The following is a 26,137-nucleotide window of genomic DNA, read 5'->3' on the forward strand; positions in this document are numbered from 1 at the left end:
GAATCAGTCTTGGGCATTTGAGAGTTGGGATGAATCAAACAAATTTCTTAAGAAACGACCATGATAGTATGAAATGTCATCGAAAACGAGAGTAGAGTGACAAATATAAAAAAAAGAAAATAGAAAATACAGTAGAACAACAGGAAGAGGTAGAAAAATAAAAAAGGGGTTTTGGGAAGATAAATCGAAACAAATAAAAATAAAAAATAATTTAAGAATGAAGAAACAAAGATGGAAAGTGAGAAATAATCCGAAATAATCCTTGAACACTTAGCAAAATATTAACAAAAATCATTAGAGCAACATTGCCGTGTAGAAGAAGTGAGATGAAAAACAAATCGAGGGTAGAAAAAACGATGTGAACAAGGTCAGAAAAATGAAGCGATATGAGGAAATAAAGTGATATAAGGTAAAGAAACGATATTAGAAAATAAAGCGATATGAGAAAAAAAAGTGATATTATAAAAAGAAGCAACATTAGAAAATAAAGCGATATGAAGAAAATAAGCAATATTAGAAAATAAAGTGATATAACAAAAGAAAGCGATATGAAAATAAAGTGATATTAGAACAAAACGAGGAACCAATAGAAGCAATATTTAGGTAAATAAAGAGATCAAAATAGAGGCTAAATGGCAGGATAAAAAAAGAAAGTATGACGACATCCCCAACGATGGTGAATTTTTTAAAATGAGCACAAAAATCACTATTGATTATTAAAATCCCACAAAACATGAGGAGATGATGCCCAAATAATGTGAGAAAAATTGACAAGTGAGAGTTAGGATCTCTGAGAGAGATTAAAAAAAAAAAGCTTCCTAAAAATTTGCAACTAAAGCCATTGTGAAAGAGGGGAAGTAGACCCCCTTATATGCATACTGTGAACAATAAAGCTAACAACCCAATATCTACATACTGTTTTACTGATGTGTAGAAAATATATTGTAGGTGAGACAATGACACTGAAATCTAGGAAAGTTTTTCAGAAACAAAAATCTCCCAGTAAAGAACCAACAACTACTACTAGTAAGCAAGCAACTCTACCAAGAGTACCAAAACAACTTGAATGACTAATAGATGAAACTCAATATTGTCATACAATGTAGAAGGACATAGAGTAACAACTGTAATATATGATAAAGACAGGAGCTTGTTCACACTACAACCTTCAATACTTAGTCAAGGAGCATTAGTAGATTTGATCACAAAGAAACCTGTCTTATTCATAAGAGATGAAGATGATAAGGATTTGGCACCAAAAATCTAGTATTTGCATTGTTGGGAATCAGCAGTATGGTGTAGACACCCCATTTGCATATGCTCAATCCAACAATCCGTCACTCGGTTGCTGTGGATTCCTAAGGATGAGCACAGAATATGTGAAAAAGTATAAGGCTTGTGTAGACACCCCATTTTTGCACTCGCCTGATTAATCAACTCGTCAATCTGATCGCAACGGTTCCCAATGATGGATGTCTATTCCAATGCTTTATTTTGTTACCAGATGTGTTTCAGAAATCCGGATGAGGTATCTCGAACTGACAAAACATTAGAAACCACGCTACACTAGGAAAATACGACCCCAGAAACTTAGAAATCATCATTTTTCAGACAAAAAGAAGCTTCACGATAAAAATCACTAAAAAATTACCAAATTACCAAAATACCCCTAACCTCAAAACAACCCTAGAGCCTACGTTACTATTAGGAAAATCCTTTCAAACACATAAAATAACAAATCGGAACCAAATAAATCATTTCGCCAATTTTCACAGAATTTGACAAAATTACAAAAATGCCCCTCATAAAGTTCACAACCATTTCACACAAAAATTTCATAAATAATAAAAACCAACATTCACACTAAATTCCTTACGAAAAATCGATTCTAAAACATCTTAGAACATTAAAAATCGACTTAAAACGTGAAAAGTCCTCTCCGGGGGTAAAATGGTAATTTCACAATTTTCATAATTAAAAATTTTGAAATTAATAAATAAAAAATTAAATAATTAAAGTGAAACATTGATGAAATTAATTTAAAATTTTGAATTAAAAAAATCGATCAATCGGATTTTCAAGTAAAATTGTTGAGGGTTCGTGAGATATTTCTTTAAGGACCCCTCCATTTGGGGGTCCAAAGAATTAAAGATATAATAGAGGGGGGTTCTCCAAAAATTTAAAGCCAATCAAGCAAGACTGAAGTCAAGGTATTAAAGTCAATCAAGCAAGATTGAAGTCAAAATTAAAGTCAATTAAGCAAGACTGAAGTCAAGATATTAAAAGTCAATCAATTAAGACTAAAGTCAAAATATTAAAAGTCAATCAAATAAGACCAAAAGTTAAAATCCTAATAGAGTTCTAATAAAAAAATAACTCTATCTAATAGAGTTCTAACTAAAACACAACTCAACCTAAAACAATTCTAATTAAAACACAATTCAACCTAAAACAATTCTACCTAAAACAATTCTAACTAAAACACAACTCTAATTAAACACTAACTCTATCAAAATCAACCCCCTAAAAAAAAATCTATAAATAGAGGTGCTCACACCCTATTTTCGTATCAAAGAAAAAACCCTAGAAAAAGTAGGTGAAGAAGCCTCTACAACCTCTCCAAAACCTTAATTTTGGAGTCCCAACTCCTTACCTAACACCCCTACTTCGATTTTAGCCTAAAAAATACCCAGAAACCTTTCAAAAATACCCCTAAAATCCACAACAAATTCAAAGCACCCAGATCCAAGAAGGAAATACCTTGCTTCGGAGATTAGAAATCAGATCCGGAGACAGAACGAAGTAAGGAGTACGGTACAAGGAGTAATTTCACCAGATCTGAGGGAACAGAACCTTTGCAGATCGAAGGTAAGATTTTTGTTATTTTTTTTTATCTAGGTTTTGTCATTAGCGATGTAGTCTTATTTGGGATAAGTAGAGACCGGCATTGGCCAGGCGGGGTTGGTGCCTAAGACCTTCCAACCCCGTAATATGATCCTTGGATTCAGTTTTTCTGTAGTAGATTAGTTTTTTTTATCCGTTTTAGAGTCAGTTTGGTTCCTAGACCATAATAACTAGGTGGCGAATCCCAAACCTCAAGGGTTAAAAACGGATCCGCACACCCCGCGGATCGAGGGCACTTTCAGTGGCGACTCCACTGGGGACTATTGAGGATCAGACTTGAAAAATCCCAAGTATGGGAGCATTGTTAGAACGACCTAGTTTTGTTATTTTTAATTGTTTGTTTATCAGTTTATTTTGTTGGCTCAATTATTGCTCATCGGGTTAGACTTTGAATATTTACCTTGATAAATTATTTTTATGGTCCGATCAAGGATCATTCGGAATAATCGTAAAATAATGCAATATTTCGAAATGTTTTTTTTTCTTAGGGATGATTTAATGATTGTTGAGCATAAAAAGTTTTTTTATTTTTTATTTTTATTTATTTTAATCTTTTTTTAGGCACAAATAAAAAATTTTGTTTATTTTTTTAGAGTGGGCGGTTTGTTCTTTAACTTAAAAAAAAAAATTTAAAAAAAAAAGTTTTTGGGCATGCTGTTGGGGACAGCAACTACACTGTTTCCATTCGTTTTGTTGATGGTGTAAAATCCAATTTGAATTTTTAAAATTAATTTTTAACTTAATCAATAGGGTGTCATAAGTAAAAAATTCTTTTTATTATTTTTCAACCCGGTTAATCAGTTCTTTTAAAGAACGTCTTCTTCCCCATTCGATTCCATCGATCAACAGAAACCCTTTCTGCCGATCGATTTAAGACCCCAAACACTCAGAGGGGGATTTTCGATTCATTTTGAGGGAGCAATACGGAGGTTAAGATCATCGGTCTTTCTTAAAACCGATTCGATTTTAATAAAGGCTACTAGAGTTCGATCGTTTTTGCTGGTTTTGTTCGACAGAAAACCTTTAATTCTTAAGGTTATCAGATTGTTAAGGTGGGATTTTGAGGATCAAAATCGGAGAAGATCCAAGTTCAAAGCTGCCGATTCAAAACCCTTGACGAGACTCACCTGAATTTGACGGTAAGGAGCTTCGATTGCAAAGGGTTTCGAGTGAGGTAATAGTGGTTGGTTCTGTTTTGTCTTTCGATCCTTTCTAATCTAGTTGTTCTTCGACAAGAGCCCTTTGAAATCCATGTTCGTAGGGAAGATAGTGATCGGTCTCATCTATGAGATCTCAAAGACCCTTTAATTTTGAATAAAAGCTAAGAAAGAAGGGGAAGAGGGCGAAAGAGGAGAGGAATTGAGTAATCCGTTCTCTTACTCATGAATGTAGAGATCGTGGCACTACATCAGTGTTTCGAAGATCTGTTTCTTGCGACAGTGTTGGTGTTGAGAAATCTTCCATGTTCTTTTAGAGTTTACTTTATTCGAAGCGATCTGGGTTTGCATCTCGATTACGATTCAACAATGTCAAGGGCTGTGGTCGATCTAGATGTAGACTTATCTTTAGTCCCTGACATTGAACATTTTTTTTCTCTCTTTAACATAGGAATCCTTAGATCTAGAACACTGGTTTCAAGATCGAATCGGTTTACCTCACGAGTTCAGTTTGAATAGTCCGATCTTAATCGGATGAGTTCCTTCTTGGTTTTGATGCTGATTCAACGAGATTTGCTAATTTGATTTAGAACGTTGGTCTTGATGTTGATTGGCAATGTGTTTTGGTGTGAATATTTTGCTCATATGGGTCGAACTGATTTTCAATTTGATTTTTTGATTTACTAAAAAATGGGTATTTAATTGACAAATTTAGTGCTGATTTACCCAAAAAGAATGGGTATTTAATTGAGAGATTTAGTGTTGATTTACCGGAAAAATGAGTATTTAATTGACAGACGTTTGAAAAAAATGATAAGAAATTTTGTTTTATCAAGTCTGTTCATTAACAAAGTTTTGGAATGGATCCGCATCTTTTGAAATAAATTACGTACGATACCCTTTGTTCTTTGGCCATTGTAGAAAAAGAACATTGTGAATAATTAATAATTTATTATATTATGTGGACCCATTTCATGACTTGATGAATGGGGAAATTTTTGTTACGAGAGAAAGTCTCCAAACTTCAGTAGCAGAGGACATTTAAAGTAAGGTTAGCCTTACTAATTTAGTAGGATTTCCTTTTTATTAAGGGGTATTGAGAAAATCACGTGGCACCTGAAAAAGGAAAATTTTAGATTCAATATCATGAGTTTTAGAGGAAGAAATTTTAAGAATTTTCCTTAAAGATTTTCAAAAAATTTTAAAATTTTAATTTTAAACTTCAAATTGTGGTAGTCGTACATTTTCAAAAGCTTGGGTTTAAGCTTGAAAAAAGAGGAATTTATTTGTTCGAATATTTATTTTTCAATCCAAAGCTTTTTACGGGAAACATAGAAGGTTGTGGTATGGATGTGCTGATGTGATGGTCCATGTAAACTCAATAACCCTTATAGTAATGCTTTCAATCTTACTTTGTTAGTGAAGATAGCCGATCTTCTTACTCACAAATCTGTTGTGTAACAAATTTCATAAAGAAAGAGATTTTTCTTATGCCTTAATGATTGATTGATGATTGATATTATTTTGCGTTATTGATCATTTTGCTCATGTTTGCACTATCCTGATTGATTGCTAGTATGATATGCTTGTGATATCCATGCCTTAAGTTTGATCTTGATACTTTGGATAGTTATGATGTATGATCATATTTTTCTAATGTTCATATTTTAATGATGTGATCAGGCCCACGGGCCCATTTGTTTGGAAAAGGCCCCGGGCACACCCCATCCTGTTTTGCACACACCACATGCACGTTTACTGTTTTGCACACTTACACGTCCTATATAGCCAACGTGGCACTAGTGCGTGGCCCGATCTCTTCGGAGATGCGACATCATTCATGAAAACCACAACTCCAGTCACGTACCTTAGGGTATATCAAACTGGGGCATCAATACCGTCTGATCAGGTGATTCTGAGAGATGTATTGATGCACCCAGGCTGGAGTGACCTGAGCCTTTTACCTATTATGAGCCACACAGTCACATGTCCCGATTGCCAACGTAGTACTAGTACGTGGTCGGTCCCCTCGTGGGATGCCAAACCATTTATGAAAACTACAACTCTTTACTCGTACCCATAGGTATGTAAAAGATAATCTAAGTATATCAATTGCACTTCTTGGTCAAAACCAGTGCCTAAGTGAGATCTTGCCCCGCTGTACCCTACTGTACGAGGGGGATAGACTACGTCTATTCTAGACGAGAGGTATTTGAGTGGGCCTTTGCTCAGCATCGTGCGCCACCTCTCAACTGGAGATCAAACTGGCTGTTTTTGGCTTCAGAGAAGTGGGTTGAGGTTTTAGATTATCACCTATTCGGTATATCAAACCAAGTCACCACGTATCGAAAGGTATATAGGTGTGCTTGGGCAAGGGTGGCCAGATAAAAATGCATTGCACGTAGTAAGCTTAGAGTCTAAAAACCTTTCCTGTAGGTCACGACTCGAACTTATCGTGGGTGTTCCTGGGTTGTTTATTGAATGGAACCTTTGGATTGATGAATGTATGTGAATGATGTGAATGATGAGATTAGAGTGTATGATTGTCCCCAAGAATCAAAAATGTTATTTTTAGAAATTAAAATGGGTGCACCAACCCAATAAAAAATCCATTTTAAACTTGACCCAGTCCATTTCGATCCAACGATCATTATAGGCCGAGTCATTTGAATCAAAATGAAATTCAAACTTTTTTCTGATTCGGATTTTAAACTCATTTTAAAAGAAGAAAAATGTTTTCCAGAAGAAAAATATTTTCCAGAAGAGAAATACTTTTCAAAAGTAAAATATTTTCCGGAAGAATAAGATTTTCCAAAAGGAAATACTTTCCCAAAAAGTTTTCTAAAAAAAAAGAAAAGGAAGAAAAATATTTTTCAGAAAAAAATAGTTTACAAAAAATCTATTTTTGCATGAAAAATTATTGAAATATGTTTGTGGAAGTTGTTTTTCAATGAAAACATTATTTGTCAATATTTTTCAAGAGTGCAATAAAATTATTTTTCTGAATAATCATTACATTAATGAATTGTTTAATGGATTGGTGCACAGAATTCAATAAAATCTCAGAGTTTTTCGTTTAAAATGTTATCAAGGGGGTAATCCTAGAATTGGTTAAATTCACCTTCAAAGAGGTTTAAGGGTTATCATTGTGTCTAAGTTCAATCGTCCATCGTCTAGCTAGGGTTGTAAATCCGGTCAGTTAGAGTAAACGTCAATATCAAATCAACAGTTAGAAATGACCTCAAAATTTCTCAACATCGTCCAGTTGTTCTTTGAAGATCATAATGCTTCAATCCTACCGGTTATAAGCAATATCTCAGTCCTCAGTCCTAATCAAACTCGTGTGGGTACTTGTCTTGAGTTTTCATGAGTCATTTGGGTTAGCTTGAGTCCTTTTTTCCAGCAAGGTCATGTCTTCCTTAAATGGAGTCTACTCTTTCCTATTAAGTTAAGTTAGTTCATCGAGTCTATAGAGGTGTCTGTTGCCCCATCTGAAATTGATCGGATAAAGGAAATTTTTGAATACCTCGAGCGTATTAACGAATTAACTAATAATTTGATAGATTTTATTTCTGAACAAGAAGATAAGAGTCGGACTCAACCTTTAATCAAGAAAGGAAAGGTCTTTGACCTCGAAACAAAAAATAATTCCTAAAGAGATTCAAATAGAAACCATCTTATCCCTAAAGGAACACGAGGGGATAATGAATTTACTCAGAAATTTCAAAAGACTTGTTCGTGTAATCATATGAGGGTATGTTAGGTACAAGCTTGGGTGTTGTTTAACACGGAATAGATACTCGTCTATATCGATGGAATCAAAGAAGATGTTATAAAATGTATCAGCACTATCCTTACTACATCTTGAGTTTCAAATCACATATTATCAGTCGATATGGGGGTACCTTTTGAACTGATCTCTGATAATGGGTCGTACTTCAAAGCATAAATCATTACTCTATGTTTAAAGTTGAAGATCCGGAAGCACAAATCATCCCTCTACCGTCCTTAGATCAATGGAACTGTTGAAGCAGTTAGTAAGAGTCTCAAGACTATCATCAGGAAAATGTGTCAATCACATCAAGATTAGTCAGAAAAATTATCATTCATGCTATGGACATATCGAACTTCAATTCGATCCTCTACTGGAGCTACTCCATACTCCTTAGTGTATGGCATGGAAGCGGTCTTGCCAGTTGAAATGGAAATTCCATCTCTCAGGGTTTTGTTGGAGAGTCAGTTGTCAGAAACAGATTGGGTTCGCCAGCGGTATGAAGAATTGAATTTGATCGAAGAAAAACGACTGAGAGCTCTGTATCACGTGGAAGCTTATCAAAGAAGGGTCGCCCGTGCATTTGACAAAAAGATCAAGGCCCGTCACTTACAAGTCGGGGATTTAGTACTCAAAGAGAATCGGGCACCTATCTTTGACTCTAGAGGAAAGTTCAAACCAAATTGGGGAGGTCCGTATATCATCAAGGAGATATTACCAGGAAAAGCTGTCAGGCTTCAAGATCATGATGGAATCGAGTTATCAGAACCAACCAACCTTGACCAAATCAAACGGTACTACATTTAAGGAGGCCGTTTTTTGCCGAATCAATTTTCCTACTATCCAGTTCATTATCTCCCTTCTCAACCCCATTACAGCCTGTTCAAAAAGAAAAAAATATGCCTTTTACTTCTTAGCCTGATTACCTAACCCAGGGGAGGGAAAATTCGAACTACGTCCTGGTCTGATCTCAAAATTTTGGGGTACGTGGGCAACCTGAGAAGTTACTTCAGGCCCGACCACATCAAAAAAAAAAAAAAAAAAAAGATTCCCCGATAAAGAAAAAATCTAAAAGGAAAAGAAAAAGAAATATCTTCAAAATGGGGAAGAAAATTCAAAGCAAAATAAAAAAATGCCACACAAGGGGCATTCGGATTTTTGAGCCTCAAAATTCCTTTCTTTTTATACCCAGTCCTAAGCTTACCCATGAAAGTCCTCCTAAGTACCGTGCGAAAAGTCAAGGAAGATAGCAAAGCATGATCATACAGTAACTCTAGAAGACCAGAAGAGAATAAAAAGATAAAAAAAAAATGATGAAGCTTGCTAAGTTGAAAACCCGAAAATGACGACTTAGGCAAAAATTAAGGCAAGCTCGCAAGGTTGAAAAATCTGAAAGGACAACTTTGGCAACAATCAGAGCCGAGAGGAAAAGAAGAAAAAGTTCGCTAGATCGAAAACCTGAAAAGGCGATCTAGGCAAAAGCTAGAACAAGCTCGATAGATTGAAAACCTGAAAAGGCGATCTAGGCAAAAGTTAGAGCAACAAAGAAAAACAGAAGAAAATCCCAAACTGAGAGCGGTCCGAGCTGAAACATCAGAAGTTCGAATAATCAAGGTCAATACTTAGCTTAAACCAGGCATAGACTCGAAAGCCACAAGTATCTTGTCTACGATTGATCTAAAAATTCTTACTTCCCTAAGTGAATCAAGGGAGAGAAGGATGAATTCTATGATGAGTCTCAAAAGGAAATATTTTGTTCTCTTGAGCCTGACTCAAAATCTTCACTAAAATTAATCAAAATAAAAAAGTTGGATCTTAATTGTGTTTGTGGTAATCAAATATTTTAAACCTTCATACAAGGGGCATTTTCTTTTCCTTCTAAATATGTAATTTCCCCCCTTATGCTAGGGGCATTTTTTAATGATGCGTTCAATTATCTTCAATGCCATGCTTATTGTCAAACCAGGGGCATTTTGTTTTTGAGCAATGTTAATCCTAAAAGATAATGGGAACCCCAAACTTAAGGTTACCCTCTTGATAACAGTTTTTCGAAGAACCCTTGAGGCTCAAAAGAAATAAAAACTCAGGTTTTAAATTCATAAAACTTTTGAATAAATCCTTGAGGTTCAAACAAAAGCATTTTGGATCTCACATAGGAGATATGGCATTCATTCTGTCCCAGATCTATTCATTCCCAGATTCAACCCCTCTTTTTCAGAATCATTTTCAATCGTTCTTTCCCAGATTTATTCCTTCATTCTCAGTTTTACTCAGCCAGATGCCACCGAGGGCTTTCTCGGAATTATGCTCAGTTGCCGCCGAGGGCTTTCTCAGAACTATGTTCAGTTGTCGCCGAGGGTTTTCTTGGAACTATGCTCAGATACCGCCAAGGGTTTTCTTGGAATTATGCTTAGATGTCGCCGAGGGTTTTCTCGGAATTATGCTCAGATGCTGCCAAGGGTTTTCTTGGAATTATGCTCAGATGTCGCCGAGGGTTTTCTCGGAATTATGCTCAGATGCCGCTAAGGGTTTTCTTGGAACTATGCTCAGATACCGCCAAGGGTTTTCTTGGAATTATGCTCAGATGCCGCCGAGGGTTTTCTCGGAACTATGCTCAGATGCCGCCAAGGGTTTTCTTGGAATTATGCTCAGATGCCGCCAAGGGTTTTATTGGAATTATACTCAGTTACCGCCGAGGATTTTCTCAGAATTATGCTCAGATGCCGCCGAGGGTTTTCTCAGAATTATGCTCAGTTACCGCTGAGGGTTTTCTCGGAATTATGCTCAGATGTCGCCGAGGGTTTTCTCGGAATTATGCTCAGTTACCGCCGAGATTTTCTCGGAATTATGCTCAGATGCCACCGAGGGTTTTCTCGAAATTATGCTCAGATGCCACCGAGGATTTTCTCGGAATTATGCTCAGATGCCATACCGTCGAGGGTTTCTCGGAATTATACTTGGTTTATGCTAAGCTTAGCTCAATTTATATTCGTTTTGTGTTCAAATTTTACTCAAATTCTTTGAAATCTATCTCAGATTTTAAGTCCACACACTTGCACAGTTGTTACATCCGTCAAGGAGAATTTTCTAAAATTCAAGGATCTGACACTGCCAGTGAGAGCTCGCGCTCAAGGACCTGACAACCTTTTAGTTCGGGAAGAGTTTTACGCTCAAGGATCCGAACATCTCGACGAATTGCTAAATCAGGCTGGAAAATGAACTGTCACTAGCTTTAGCATTCGGATATCGCACTATCTACCGTAATAGATTTGCTATCTAGTTTGCTTCAACCCTTTGCCAAAGAGGGGCATCTGTAGACATCCCATTTTTGTACTCGCCTGATTAATCAACTCGTCAATCCGATCGCAACGGTTCCAAATGATGGATGTCTATTCCAATGCTTTATTTTGTTACGAGATGTGTTTCAGAAATCCGGATGAGATATCTTGAACTGACAAAACATTAGAAACCACGCTACGCTAGGAAAATACGACCCCAGAAACTTAGAAATCATCATTTTTCAGACAAAAAGAAGCTTCACGATAAAAATCACTAAAAAATTACCAAATTATCAAAATACCCCTAATCTCAAAACAACCCTAGAGCCTACGTTACTATTAGGAAAACCCTTTCAAATACATAAAATAACAAATCGGAACCAAATAAATCATTTCGCCAATTTTCACAGAATTTGACAAAATTACGAAAATGCCCCTCATAAAGTTCACAACCATTTCACACAAAAAATTTCATAAATGATACAAACCAATATTCACACTGAATTCCTTACGAAAAATTGATTCTAAAACATCTTAGAACATTAAAAATCGACTTAAAACGCGAAAAGTCCTCTCCGGGGGCAAAATGATAATTTCATAATTTTCATAATTAAAAATTTCGAAATTAATAAATAAAAAATTAAATAATTAAAGTGAAACATTGATGAAATTAATTTAAAAATTTGAATTAAAAAAATCGATCAATCGGACTTTCAAGTAAAATTGTTGAGGGTTCGTGACATATTTCTTTAAGGACCCCTCCATTTGGGGGTCCAAAGAATTAAAGATATAATAGAGGGGGGTTCTCCAAAAATTTAAAGCTAATCAAGCAAGACTGAAGTCAAGGTATTAAAATCAATTAAGTAAGACTGAAGTCAAAATTAAAGTCAATTAAGCAAGACTGAAGTCAAGATATTAAAAGTCAATCAATTAAGACTAAAGTCAAAATATTAAAAATCAATCAAATAAGACCAAAAGTCAAAACCCTAATAGAGTTCTAATAAAAAAATAACTCTATCTAATAGAGTTCTAACTAAAACACAACTCAACCTAAAATAATTCTAATTAAAACACAATTCTACCTAAAACAATTCTAACTAAAACACAACTCTAATTAAACACTAACTCTATCAAAATCAACCCCCTAAAAAAAATCTATAAATAGAGGTGCTCACACCCTATTTTCGTATCAAAGAAAAAACCCTAGAAAAAGTAGGTGGAGAAGCCTCCACAACCTCTCCAAAATCCTAATTTTGGAGCCCCAACTCTTTACCTAACACCCCTACTTCGATTTTAGCCTAAAAAATACCCAGAAACCTTTCAAAAATACCCGCAAAATCCACAACAAATTCAAAGTACCCAGATCCAAGAAGGAGATACCTTGCCTCGGAGATCAGAAATCAAATCCGGAGACAGAACGAAGTAAGGAGTACGGTACAAGGAGCAATTTCACCAGATCTGAGGGAACATAACCTTTGTAGATCGAAGGAAAGATTTTTGTTATTTTTTTTTATCTAGGTTTTGTCATTAGCGATGTAGTCTTATTTGGGATAAGTAGAGACCGGCATTGGCCGGGCGGGGTTGGTCCCTAACACCTTCCAACCCCGTAATATGATCCCCAGATTCAATTTTTCTGTAGTAGATTAGTCTTTTTATCCGTTTTAGAGTCAGTTTGGTTCCTAGACCATAATAACTAGGTGGCGACTCCCAAACCTCAAGGGTTAAAAGCGGATCCGCGCACCCCGCGGATCGAGGGCGCTTTCTGCTTGTCAGAGATCATCTTCCATTTTTATCCCTTTCCAATCTTCGTGATTCCATCTTCTTCTATCTCTGCGTGCTCGACGTAGAAATTACACACACATAAGATCGCTACACCCTATATTCGATGTAGTAAGTACATATGCTTAAGTTCGTCACGTACTAGAAAAATGCAACCTCGAGAGTTAGAAAAAATCACGTTGAGACTTAAAGAAGCCGTTCGCCAAAATAATTTTTTTGATAAAATGACAAAAATACCCCTCGTCGGTCTCATACCTCTGAAATGTCTCGAAAGTCCCTTTTTTGTTCTCGGAATGTGATTTTGAGTCTAACAAGATTAAAGTCAATGAAAACAGAGAAGTTTTATGAAAAATTGAAAAATGACCAACATGCCCCTTGACATTCGATTTTTTTCTTGGAAATATCGATTCTTAAGAAAATGTGACTAAAATTAAATTTTTGACAATATTCATGTTCATTGAGAAAACCTAGAGATCCCGCACCTAGGGAGACAAATTTTCTCATATGAAATAACGATTTCCATTCACTTGGAATGACACCCATCATCACATCAAATGACGAATTTCACCACATAACATAACCAAATCCGAAAAATTGAAATATTAATCCAAACATTAAAATTCTAAGACGAAATTTAAAAAAAGAATCAGTTATTGAACCATCATTAGTCAGATTTACGTTTTTTTACTTAATACACCCCAATTTAAGATAACATGAGGCAAAAAAGATGGGGTGCCGACAGTACTTTCTTGAATTAGATGATATGGCTCATTATCCACTCAAAATTGAATAATTTTAATAGTTATCAACCCATTAAAACTCATAATCAACTAATCAATCGTCGATTTAAACCATCAATCAATTAAATAAAAAATTAATCAATCGTGAATTAAAATTTAAATAAACTAAACCCATCACAAATTGAGGTGTAATCATCAATATAAATCAAATTGATCAAGCTTAAACCAATCAATCCAATCCGTGATACGTCTTAAAACTCTTAGACTAATCAATGAAATAAATCCAACTTAAAATCCTCAACCAATCCCCAATCCCTAACAACCAAGTGGGCCAATCACCAACCAACAAATAACATTCGAATCAACCTTAATTAAAATTTAAGCCAATTAATCACACAAATCAAGCCAATCAATCGCGAACCATTATATCACAAATCATCATAAACCACCCAATCATTCTTAAAATCAACCAATCAATGTGACACTCCATCTAATATTCAATCGATCTTTAAAATTCGATTAAAGTTGCAATTAAACTCAAAATTAGCCAATCAATTGCACCAACCAAAAGGAGTAGATCAATGGGTAAGTTGTGTGGGATCATCACCTTCATAAGCCAGCCAAGCAAATCAAATGGGCAACAAAAGTCAATGAGAACCAAACCAAAAAAGTCCCATACGTCATTGCCATGGACCCCACAAATCCATTTGAAAGGGAAATAAATAAAAGCTATAAAATTGATTCTCTAAAATCTCTAACAAAAGACAAATTGGGAGCAAATGGCTTGAAACCAAACTTGGTAGTTCTCCCTTGATCGAATGTATCTTGGAGAGTCCCACAAATTTATTAAAAAAAGCAATCATTCATAAAAAGAAGAATTTCTTTAACCTTAAAAAAAAAAAAAAAAAAACCTTCTAATAAGAAACCTTTCCACAAAACAAATAAAAAATTATAAAAGAGGCTGGATGTCCATGCTTAGAAGAAGCTCTCTCCACCATTATCAATTTTTTGTCTGTAAAACCCCTCTCTCTTCTCCCTTACCATTGAGTCCTTTCGAAAGGCTAGTTCTATCCAAAAGCTCTCTCTCTTTCTTTTGCTTCGAACCCATTTTTCCTTACGTTTTTAGTCGTATTCAGAAGGTTGAAACTCAACTCCAATAATTCTGAAGGCATCATAGTAGCCACCATTTTCATTGATTCTTATAAGAATCTATCGACAATAATTTGGTTATTCTTGTTCTAAATAAGGTGAGCCTATAAATCAACCTTGAATCACTACGTCATATTGCAGTTCTCGCGACGTCAAAATTCGCTAAAAACGACTGCTAAAGGCTGTCGTTAATTGCGACAGTTTTCAGCAGTCGTTTAACCGTCGTTTCTATCGCTTCAAGTAAAAGTTGGGGGTGCCAATAGCCATTCTCTAAAAAAATCTCCTTCGTCCCCATCTAAGAGAGAACAACGAATTTCTCTCTCTCTCTCACTTCGATCAGGTTTCACTCTCAGATTCTTCTGTACGCATCTCTCTTTAGATAAACAAACTCGCGCTCACTCTTGACTCGATCTATTCAAGTTAGATCCATAGCGCTGTTCGTCAGGTTTGTTTTTTTTTCCCGCTCTTGAACTATTCTAGGGTTTGAGCTCTCGGTCTCATTCAATGATTTTGGTTTATTTGTTTGTTATTTCTTCGGATTGAACTCTCGGTCTCTCTCTCTCTTTATACTATCTTTAGCGATTTTGGTTCTAAGTTTTCGATCTAATATCGAAACTTTAATCAGGTTCGATAATATAGTTTTGGTTTTATTTTTTGGTTCGATTTAAATCAAAACCCTAATTCTATAGCGTTGATTCAATTTTACAGTGTAGCAATTGATCCCTAAACCATATATTTCATTTTCTAGGTTTTTAATATCGAGACGAGATTGACTAAGTTGATCTTCCACAACAACAGGTAGGTTTTTTAGGATTTTGTTGGTTGAGATTAGGATACTTCAGTTCTGATCTTAATCACGTTTTCGACAGATTTCAGGCGAGTTCATCTTTTAATTTCAGTTTAAAAGACTTAGACTTAGGGTTTCACTTTGATTTTTTTAGAATTAAACCCTAATTTCAGTTCAATCATTTGTTTCAGTTGGTCTCGACTCTTGCTTGCCTCTCTCTCGCTTTGGTTCAAGTCTTCTGTGAAGATTCCCAATTGGATTAACCAAGTAAGTAATTCGTTGGATTTAGACTAGTTTTGTTTTTATTTGTGAATTTGTTTTACTCAGTTTGATAACTTTCGAAAAAGCAATTTGAGAAGAAAGGATCTATTGTATGAGTCCTACTTGAATCTGATTTGATTGCTTTGAAGTATCTTGATTATTTCATTTCAGTTCGAATTGTTTGGTTAGTTTTAATCTAGAGAGTATTCATTTTCATTTTGTTTTGTTGAATTTGCTTATTGGTTGAATTCTATCCCATATTTTTATACATGGGTTGTGATCCATTTTTCATTGATGTTTATTGGTTATGCCCTATTTTCATTGGTGTTTAGTGGAAGTTCACTGAATCCCATTTTGGGGAAATTCATATTTGATTAGATAAAAAGTTCTTGTCTCTAGACTACAGTCCTTGTGTTTGTAGCTTTCCATAAAGAAGAAAATTAATTTGTCAGGTGGTTTGAAGTATTTGAAAAGGGGTTTACGGGATATATGTATACCCACATAAAAATAACTTGGGGCAAGTTTTCCAAGTCAGAATGGTCTAGCCCAAAATTAGTTCACAAATGGCTTTGCTGTTTTTATGGTATATGTCTAGGCTTTCTATAGTGAAAGGGACCTATTGGGTCCCTTTCTTTTTGGATAGGTTGCTTGATCTTATATCTATAATGTGGGAAGTTGGGAATCATACATTTTTTTTACCATTAAAACTTTAGGTGAATAAAAATTCCTATGAGGAAAGCACACAATTTCCATGGTTGCACGTTTTGTTTGTTTCCCTTGTTTCAATTATTGTAGTGTGTATAAGTTTTTGCCAACTGTAGTGTGTATTTATCATTGAGTTTTCACTTGCACCGTGCCTGCCATCCTAACTTGGATTTTGTGTGAAAGCATCCCTGAGTCTGTCCAAATGATTGTGGTGGAGCTTAAAGAAAACATAAAGGAAGGTGAGTGATATATATCTACCAACCCATTTCATGCCATGTTTCTTGTACTTAGTTTACCAAAAGCCTTTCATTTTAGTTCTTCTTCTACTTGCATTGTGATTATAACAGTTAGTAAAATTCTGAATTTTATGTACTTCAATAGATTGACAGAGTGGATATTTCCTGCCCATCTTGGTTTCCAGTTGGTGCAAAATCTTTAATTCTAAGAATTCTGGACCCAAATCCTCAAACTGCAAGTCGTGCAAAAGGTGACACAGTTGAGAGAGGTAGAGATGTAAATCTATCCTTGAACAGGCAAGTAGAATTTTGTGGAAGATATGTTTTTCTTATCAAATTTACCTATTGTATTAAGTTCTGTTTCATGCATTGTACAAGTGGTAATAGTGATGTGCCATAGAAATTAGAATTTCTGAATTTTTGTTATCCTATCATGTTCTACTTGTAGGATTTGTTTCAACGAAGGGACAAAAAGCTTTATGTTCTTTGCTAGTCCAACTACAAATGTGAATTGTTTCACGTCTGTTACAGTCCTGGCTACCTCCATAGCAAAACACCATCCTTATCATCAATCTTAGAAAATCATTCGATTGTTAATACATGAGAGCAGAGAAGATGGGCTAAAGATGGGGCACTTAAAATGTTTTTTCTTTCTTTCTGAGGGGGGAATGGAGGGAGAACCAATGCATTAGGCAGTTAACTTAGTCATGTTAGTCGGGCTTTTTCGGGATTGTTGAATGGCAATTAAATACACTATCTGAGTTGATGCCTAGATTGGCCATGTGCATTATAGCATGGACACAAAACACACCCCTATTTTGAGTCTTCACCAATTAGAAATTCTTGTTTGTTTCTTTCCTTCTGCTTTCTTCAAGTACTTGGTGTAATTATGCTTATGCTCGAGTCCCTTGCAACAGATAAGAGGGATGCATACACTAATCCGAGACCGGGAAATTACAAAGCATGACTTTGTCTTTTATTCGGACAGGCTTATTCGTCTGGTATATTCTGCCATAGAAGTTATTCAAAGTTCATATGTGCACTATGTTTAATATTTCCCTTTTCTGAAATCTTACCAATACATTTTTATGTAACCATTAATGACCTTGTCAGGTTGTTGAGCATGGTCTTGGCCATTTGCCATTCACTGAGAAGCAATTTATCACTCCTACAGGTGTGTTAAGGAATAATTATTCCTACGTTTCTTTTCATTCAGTCTCTTAAGTAAGTTTAATTGTCATTGTTGCTACTACGACCACCACTACGCTAAAAAATTGTAGTTCCTTATGTAGACTGTGCACACATGGCATGTGTATGAGTGGCATACATTTTTGAAGGATTAAAGACAATATTGACTTCCCTACATGATGTGCCATGTGTGCCTTATAATCCATCATTGTTCAAAGGTGAGCCTTAAATCAGGTATACTTAGCAGTTTTTTATATCCTGAAAAAAGAGAAAAAGAAATCCTAATCTAGAACAATCGTCCCAGCCTCGATTAATCCATTATTGTTAATTTTGGCTTTCCAATATTTCTTATTGCCAAATTTTCTTTTTTCCGTACTTATTGCTTATATTAAAAGATCAAGTTTTATTAATAAATATGATAAGAAGATGAATATGACACTTCCAGTGTCTGAAAATTTCACATATTTGTGTTCAAGTTTATGATTCTTGGTGCATAGAAGAAACATTTGTCTCCTGATGACACTTTTTTTTTTCGTTGTTGCTATAGTTGTATCTTTTCTAAGAAGTTAAATTCTCATTATCTGTTTTTTTATAGTAGGGATGATCTAAGGTGCTTATCTTATACTCTGTATATGCAACCATCAAGCTTATTGGGGTATTACATAAGTTTGTTGGTCCAGGTGATGGTTTTGTTCCACTTGAGGAGCTAATATCTTTAGTTTATATTGTAAAGGAAAAAATTTGATACAATCCTTCCTTCCCAAACAGAAAATGGACATTAATTAATCGTTGACACCACTATTGTAGGGATATTTTTTCTGAAATATGTGGCAGTGATGATTGTACCCAATACTGACTCTATCACTTTATTGTAATTGCAGGAAGATGTGAAGTTGCTGAAGCAAATGGGAGTGGATGTGTATAGATTCTCCATCTCTTGGAGCAGGTTACTGCCTAGTATGTTCTTCAACTAGTATCTTGTGTGATAAAATTCTTAAATTGTCCTTTTTCCCTTAATTAAAATTCTTAAATTGCAAGATACATCATTTAATTAAAATTCTTAAATTGCAAGATACATCATCATGTAATATTCTAACATAATCACTTGGCAAGGCATTACAATCGAGCAAAAGATAAAAAAATCTTTTTCAATAGCATCTTAGACATGACATTATTCTCCATTAATGAATTTCTTTGACTTTTTGGTGCTTGCAGAAGGAAGGGGGGAGATAAATTCAAAGGGCAAAGAATTCTACAACAATCTCATTAATGAATTACGTGCAAATGGTGAAATTAATTGTCCTTCTTATCAATAGTAATTTTAAGTGTACTCCATTTTCTTAAAATTAAATCCATCTTGATTGAAGTTCATATCATACCATGATTGTTTACTTAGCTATTGGTGTAGCCATTTTTAAATACATGGTTTTCTGTCTACCTCCGATGAGCTAGTATGCATTTGTTTTCACTTCCGCATGCTGTTTGATATGATTTATAATCTCATAAGCTTACTAAACGTGTGGAACTAATTGTCATTATTATCATTTGAGTATGGGATTTAAGAATTGTTTTGTCAAAGTTAGCTGATTGTTTTTTGAAGTACACAGCCTTTCGAATATGATTGGCCACAGGGTTGGAGACACATGGCGGAATCAAGCATTTGATGTCCTTTAAGTTCAATCTGGTTGTCGTTTTTTATTCTAATGAAACTGTATGTTAGAGATTCTGCTCAGTTATAAGCTTCGTTTGGTTGCTTATGATGTACTTTGGTAATATTCTTCTTTCATCTCTTCAATTTTCTTAAATTTTTTTTGTTAAATGTCTTGTTCTTTATCTTTCTTTATTTTGATTGCTTTAGATCCAGATGCTGAAGTGGCTTTATCACCAAAGGATTACTTGCCACAAGTAGATTTATTTGTGAGATACGCATCAAAGGCTTTCAAAGAGATCAGAACTTACAGTTTCCCAGGAGAGGCCCTAACCTTCCATGGGAGCTGAAGCAGTGTGACAAGTGCTCCAAGAGATATGCAGTTCAATAAGACTGCAAGGCTCATTCAAGAACAAGAGAATATAGATGTGATTGTGCTACCCTTTTTTCAAGGTAATTTCTTTAATTTTCTTTTTTAATGAAAATTTTCTCTAAGGTTTGTATGCCTGTTTTTTCTTTCTCAAAGTCCCAACTTAGTTTCTACACCCAGTCCCAACGATTGCTAGGCCTGTGCCCGTGCGTGTGTGCGTGTTAGTAGGAACACATTGTTGGCATGGTGTGGGTCAAGCTAAAACTGTTTATGCGGTCCGCTTTTATCTTTATCATAGGCCAATCATCTTCTGTTTTCAGCTGGTTTGTACAAGTGGGAGATGCATAGGTAGATAAATGCACTGCTTATAAGGCTTTTGAGTTCTTTTTATCTATATATATGTGTGTATACTTGGTAGGGTCACATGGAAATGGCATAGCTTAAGTAGTTTTATGAGTAATAATGTACCAAAAATAGTGGCTCTTTATAATACTTGTAGACCAATTGAAGGTACATTTATAGACATGTTGGGTCAAGGGGCATTGCAAGGAAACAAGAAGCATTGGTCTGTTGGACCATTCAATTCAGTATTCATCGACATCGATGATGAAGGGTCATTCTTGTTTTGGTTTAAATTGTGATTTTATTTGAGAAAAAGTGGAGATTGGCCTTTTTGAGAATTGTGATTTGATATCATTATAATCTGCTCTTAACATTGTTTATTTTTCTAGATAGAATATATTTTTTTGTTTTGCATGTTTGTCACCATATCGTACATCCTTTTGTCATTCAAGTGGATTTCTGATGTTGGAGGCATGTAGCTTACTTTCGAAGCAATTTCATTGCTTTGCAGGATCAGGTTGTCCCTTTTTGAAGCAATTTCCATTATTCAAGTGGATTGCTAGTTAGATTTATGAAAGTTGAAGATGAGGGGCATTTGGGTCTTTTCATGTTGTTAGTGGGGGTCTTGGTCATTAATTTCAAAATATAGGGGTATCTCCAATATTCAGTAACATGTGAGGGGGGCAGGTGTAAAATAATATATATTTTTTAAAAAAATACCCTATAGCGACGGTCGGTGACTGTCACTATATCTTTATGCTACAGTCATTTTTTTTTCCGATTGTCTTGGACAATCGTTTTTAAAAAACCACTCCTTTTAAAACGACTCTTTTTGCGACTGTAGGGGCAGTCGTTGTTTATAAAAACGACTGTCTTGGACAGTCGTTTTTGACGCATTATGACGTAGTGAATCCTCTTTGATATTGATCGACTTATTTTTCTTGTACACGTTTTTCGGCCATAAGTGATCATGATTTCATGGATTGCTTGAATCCAATGTTTGAATATTGATTTCTTTAGAATATGATCATACTTCGTTTAATGATTCTCCAATAATTGAATCGATTTGATGCATGGGAGTTATGTGGCATGTATAAAGAAATGGCTTGATTAAGAATCGAGTAGGTTCATTAGAATTTTGGGTTGATGAACCCATTAAAATTTAGATTTTTAATAGATTAAGTGATTGATTAAAAAATCAGATTTTCGTAGATCAGTGATTGATTAAAAATTCAGTTTTTTCATAGATTGGTGACCGATTAAAAATTCAGATTTTTTTTGAGTGATGATTGATTAAAAATTCAGATTTTTTTCATGAGTGATGATTGATTAAAAATTCAGATTTTTCATAGATTGGTGATCGATTAAATATTCAGATTTTTTTCATTGGTGATAATTGAATAAAAATTCATATATTTTTTTTCATGAGTGATGATCAATTAGAAATTCAGATTTTTCATACATTGGTGATCGATTAAAAATTCAGATTTTTCATGAGTTTAAACTTTGTTCTCTTTATGAAATTGGTGAATCGATTCCCTAAATTTTGATGAGCAAGGCATACCCATTATTCCTTAATACCAAGTAAACTTGGTAAAATTGATTGTGGAGATTAAGGCTTTTTCAATTTCTTCAATGCATGCAATTTTAGAAATTCGAGTGATAAAACCTTTTTGAGGAAATCAAAACCATGGGATTTGATTGGCTAAAATGGCATAAAATACAATGATGTTTGGACCTTAGCTTGACCTTAGTCTTCACTTGTTGACCTTAGGATATATTGGATCGTAGTAGAGATCGATCACCTCTATCGGGTGGGTTCAATACCTAACACCTTTTGAACCTGTAATTTGACCTCTTACTCTTTTCTCTTAGTCATAGATCGGCCTGATTCCATGTTCGAGTTATTTTTGGTTCCTAGACCTAAAATAGGTGGCAACTCCCCAATTCTCAAGATCCCCCAATTTCATACTTTTTATTATTTTGTAAAAAGTGTCAAGGCGCTTTCAATGGCATCTCCACTAAGGATTTTAGGGTCAACTAGATATGATCCAAGAATATCCATATGTTGACCTTCACTTGAGTCGCACCGATTGACTTAAGAAGACTCAGTCTAGTTAGATTGTCATTTCTTTTGTGGGTGTGTGATTATAGATGATTAATGTTCATGTGAATACTTGTGTGATTGGACTATGTGTATGGATTGTAAAGATGGTTTGGTTTATTATTCTCAAAAAAAAGTCCAGGGCGCACCGCATGCTATTTGCACACATCACTAGTATGTTTACTTTATGATGCATTGCACGTTTGCATGACCCTTATAGCCAATGTGGTACTAATATGTGGCCCGATATCCTCATGAGACGTGACGTCATCGCGAAAGCCATAACTCCAGTCAAGTACCTATATGGTAAATAAAACTAGGGTATCAATATCATTTGATCAGGTGACCCTGAAAGTATCGATGCACCCATACTAGAGTGACCTGAGCCTTTGTTCGATTGTAAGCCGCAAAGTCACATGTTCCGATTGATCTCCTTGTGGGACATTAAACCATTTGCGAAAGCTACAACCTTAGCCTCGTAATTATATGGTATATCAAACCAAGTCACCACGTACTGTCTGATTGGGTATGCCCGAAAGGTATATAGGTGTATTTGAGCTAAGCTATCAAGAGAAATTGCATTGCACGTTGTAAAACTAGAGTTTAAAATTTTTCCTATATGTCATGACCAGAACCTACTCTGGGTGTTCCCGGGCTACTCTGTTCAATCCAGCCAACAGGTAAGTGGGTGGATTGGTCCACATCGCTCAAATTGAACTTGTAATACCGGTTTGACTCAATAAATCTAATTGGTGAAATATAGTGGTCAATGTGAACCAATTAAATTAGTTGGTCCAATTGGTAAATGGATCCAATCGTTCAATACTAAACCAATTGGTTTTGGGCTAAAAAAATTCAAACCACTTCACATTAGAAGGATTTGATCCTGTGGTTTAATCAGTCCATTTGATTAAGAGTTCAACTCAATTAGGGTCAGACTTACAATCAACCCTTATCACTTTTGTGGCCTAGACCAAGGGTTCAACCCATTCAGGATCAGACCCAGAATCAACCCTTATAACTCTTGTGGTCTATTTAGACCTATGGTGTATTTGAACTCAATGATTACCACTAGATTTGGGAAAACAATCTTTTTAAGGACTAATTTTGTATTCAATCTTTAATCATGTGGTAAATAGTCAATTTTTTGGAATCAATGGTTAATCTGATTTCTTTTTGATCAGGTTATAATTGCTCCTAGGCGTCCTAAACCACCATTTCTGCCACTTTGTGCTCTTCAAGAAAGTCATCTTACTAGAGTATCGTCAAACTCACCCTTGCCACGAGAAGGAACAACTACCATGGATAATGCTACACTTTGTTAGATTTCGAAATCCTTTCAAGCACAAATTACTACTTCTATTCAAGCACAAATTGAGGGTCTACAAGATGAAAATAAAAAAGATAAAGTTATAGAATCTCAGGTTGTGTTTGATCTCACTTAAAATCAAGAAGAATATCAAGTACCCATTGTAGACACCCCATTTTTGCATTCACCTGATTAATCAACTCGTCAACCCGATCGCAATGATTCCCAATGATGGATGATTATTTCAATACTCTATTTTGTTACTAGATGTGTTCCAGAAATTCAGATGAGGTATCTCCAACTAACAAAACTATAGAAATTACGCTACGCTAGGAAAATATAACCCCAAAAATATAGAAATCATCATTTTGCAGACAAAAAGAAGTTTTACGATAAAAATCACTAAAAAATGATCAAATTACCAAAATACCCCTAAATCAAAACATCCTTAAAGCCCTCTTACGCTTAGGAAAATCCTTTTGAACATACAAAACAATAAAATGAAATCAAATAAACCATTTTGTCAATTTTCACCAAATTTGATAAATTTACGAAAATACCCTTTATAGGGTTCGCGATCATTTCATGCCAAAAAATTTCATAAGTGACACAAACCAATAATCCCATTGAATTCCTTACGAAAAATCAATTCCAAAACATCCCGGAACATCGAAAACTGACTTAAAACACAAAAGTTCTTTTCGGGGGCAAAACAATAATTTTCTAATTTTTAAAAATTTTAATTTCAAAAATAATAAATAAAATATTAATTAACGTAAAGTAAAACTTTAATAAAATTAATTTAAAAATCTAAACCAAGTCAATCTCATAAGACTTAAGTCAAAACCCTAATTAAAACCCTAATCTAAAAAGATCAAGTCAATCTTATAAAACTTAAGTCAAAACCCTAACTAAAACAACCAAATCAATCCCATAAGACTTAAGTCAAAACCCTAATTAAAATTCGAATCTAAAAAGGCCAAGTCAATCTCATAAGATTAAAGTCAAAACCCTAATTTATCTTATCTAAAAGGAGATCTATTCAAAATCTAATTCTTCCAAAAAAATCTATAAATAAGAGCCTCTACAACCTAATTTCGCAGGTCAAAGAAAATCCTAGAAAAAATAGGTAAAAAAGCCTTCCTAGCTTTTCCGAAACCTTGATTTTGAAGCCCTAACCCCTTACCTATCATTCAAATCCTAATTTTTATTCACAAACTCCCAGAAACTCTCCACAAAACACCCAAAAAGTCCATCAAAAAAATTTAAGAAACATTTAGATCTAAGAAGGAGGTACTTCATCTTGAAGATCTGAAACGGATCCAGTGACAAAAACAAAGCGATGAGTATCTTACGAAGAACCATTCTACCAGTTCTGAGGGAACAAATTGTTGCGATTCTATAGGTATATTTTATTTTTATTTTTTTTATTTTATTTATTTATTTTAGGTTTTTTTTAGCAATGTAATTTTCTTGGGAAATAGTAGAGACCGGCATTTGCCGGGCGGGGTTGGTGCCTAATACCTTCCAACGCCGTAACGTGATCCCCGGACTTAGTTTCTTTTTGTAGATTAGTTATTTTTATCCATCTTGAGTCAATGCTCGGTTCTTAGATCGTAATAACTAGGTGGCGACTCCTAAACCTCGAAAATGAAAAGTGGATCTGCACACCCCGAGTATCGAGGGCGCTTTCAGTGACGACTCTGCTTGAGATTTAAGAGGATCAAACTTGAAAAACCCCAAGTATGCGAGCATTGCCAAATCAACCTTGTCTTTATTTTATTTTATTTTGGTTTATTTGGTAAGTTAGTTTGGCTTGATTGTAGATAATTTTTTTTTTTTTTTTTAGTATTCTAGTTTGTTTGTTCGTTCTATGATCCAATCAAGGGTCACTTTTGATGATCCCAAATAATTCAAGATTTCAAAGTTCAATGAAATAATAATGGAATGATGGTGGTTGGGATGAGAAGCCATAGACTTTTAAAAGAATTTTTTGTTTTAGCACGTTAATATGCATGGGTGATAAGTTATGAAAATAAATTATTTGTGAGTGATCTGTTAAGAAATAAAAAATTTGTTATTTTAATGTTGTTTGTGATGAGGAGAGAATTCCAAGAAAAAAATTATAAAAAATAAATAAATAATAAAAAATATACTTTTATTCGTGATGTGCCGTTAGCAGAAAATGATTTTTTATTTTTCATCTTCTTCTCTAATAAATTATTTGTGAGTGACGTGGTAAGAAATAAAAAAATTTCCTTTTTTAATGTTGTTCGTGATGAGGAGAGGATTCCGAGAAAAAATTAAAAAAAAACAAATAAAAAAAAATATTTTTTTTGCTTAGTGTGCCGATAGTGAAAACGATTTTTTTATTTTTTCTCTCTCCTTCTCCATGTGTGAAAGAAGCA

General features: G+C 34.7%; 1 protein-coding gene across 11 annotated transcripts; it reads left to right on the plus strand.

Annotated features, from left to right (window-relative positions):
• Positions 1–3,555: 3,555 nt before the first annotated feature.
• On the plus strand, positions 3,556–25,563 carry LOC147404745 (beta-glucosidase 31-like). Of its 11 annotated transcripts, none has more exons than XM_086440823.1 (11): positions 3,556–4,078; positions 15,758–15,833; positions 16,716–16,771; positions 16,914–17,065; positions 17,686–17,769; positions 17,882–17,942; positions 18,061–18,174; positions 18,838–18,913; positions 19,172–19,243; positions 19,588–19,725; positions 19,815–20,790. In XM_086440823.1, exons 7-10 carry the CDS (start codon positions 18,133–18,135, stop codon positions 19,674–19,676), a joined length of 279 nt encoding a protein of 92 aa, XP_086296949.1. In that variant the 5' UTR covers positions 3,556–4,078; positions 15,758–15,833; positions 16,716–16,771; positions 16,914–17,065; positions 17,686–17,769; positions 17,882–17,942; positions 18,061–18,132; the 3' UTR covers positions 19,677–19,725; positions 19,815–20,790. The 11 variants fall into 11 exon arrangements, with proteins under 11 accessions (XP_086296949.1, XP_086296948.1, XP_086296947.1 ...); XM_086440822.1 differs by lacking the exon at positions 18,061–18,174 and adding an exon at positions 18,555–18,636; XM_086440819.1 differs by lacking the exon at positions 18,061–18,174 and adding an exon at positions 23,605–25,563 and having other exon boundaries at positions 3,564–4,078; positions 19,815–20,057.
• The last annotated feature ends 574 nt before the right edge of the window (positions 25,564–26,137 follow it).

Source organism: Akebia trifoliata, chromosome 4 (genome assembly GCF_017979445.1).
Source record: "Akebia trifoliata isolate Shusen 1 chromosome 4, ASM1797944v1, whole genome shotgun sequence".
Taxonomy (NCBI): Eukaryota; Viridiplantae; Streptophyta; class Magnoliopsida; order Ranunculales; family Lardizabalaceae; genus Akebia; species Akebia trifoliata.

Bases quoted from the DNA above. Each gene is read 5' to 3' on its own strand.
- LOC147404745 (XM_086440821.1), top strand. From the start codon at position 17,732: ATGACTTTGTCTTTTATTCGGACAGGCTTATTCGTCTG. The intron at 17,943-18,837 runs GTGTGTTAAGGA...TTGTAATTGCAG, and splicing joins GCAATTTATCACTCCTACAG to GAAGATGTGAAGTTGCTGAA. The intron at 19,244-19,587 runs GTGAAATTAATT...GATTGGCCACAG, and splicing joins TAATGAATTACGTGCAAATG to GGTTGGAGACACATGGCGGA.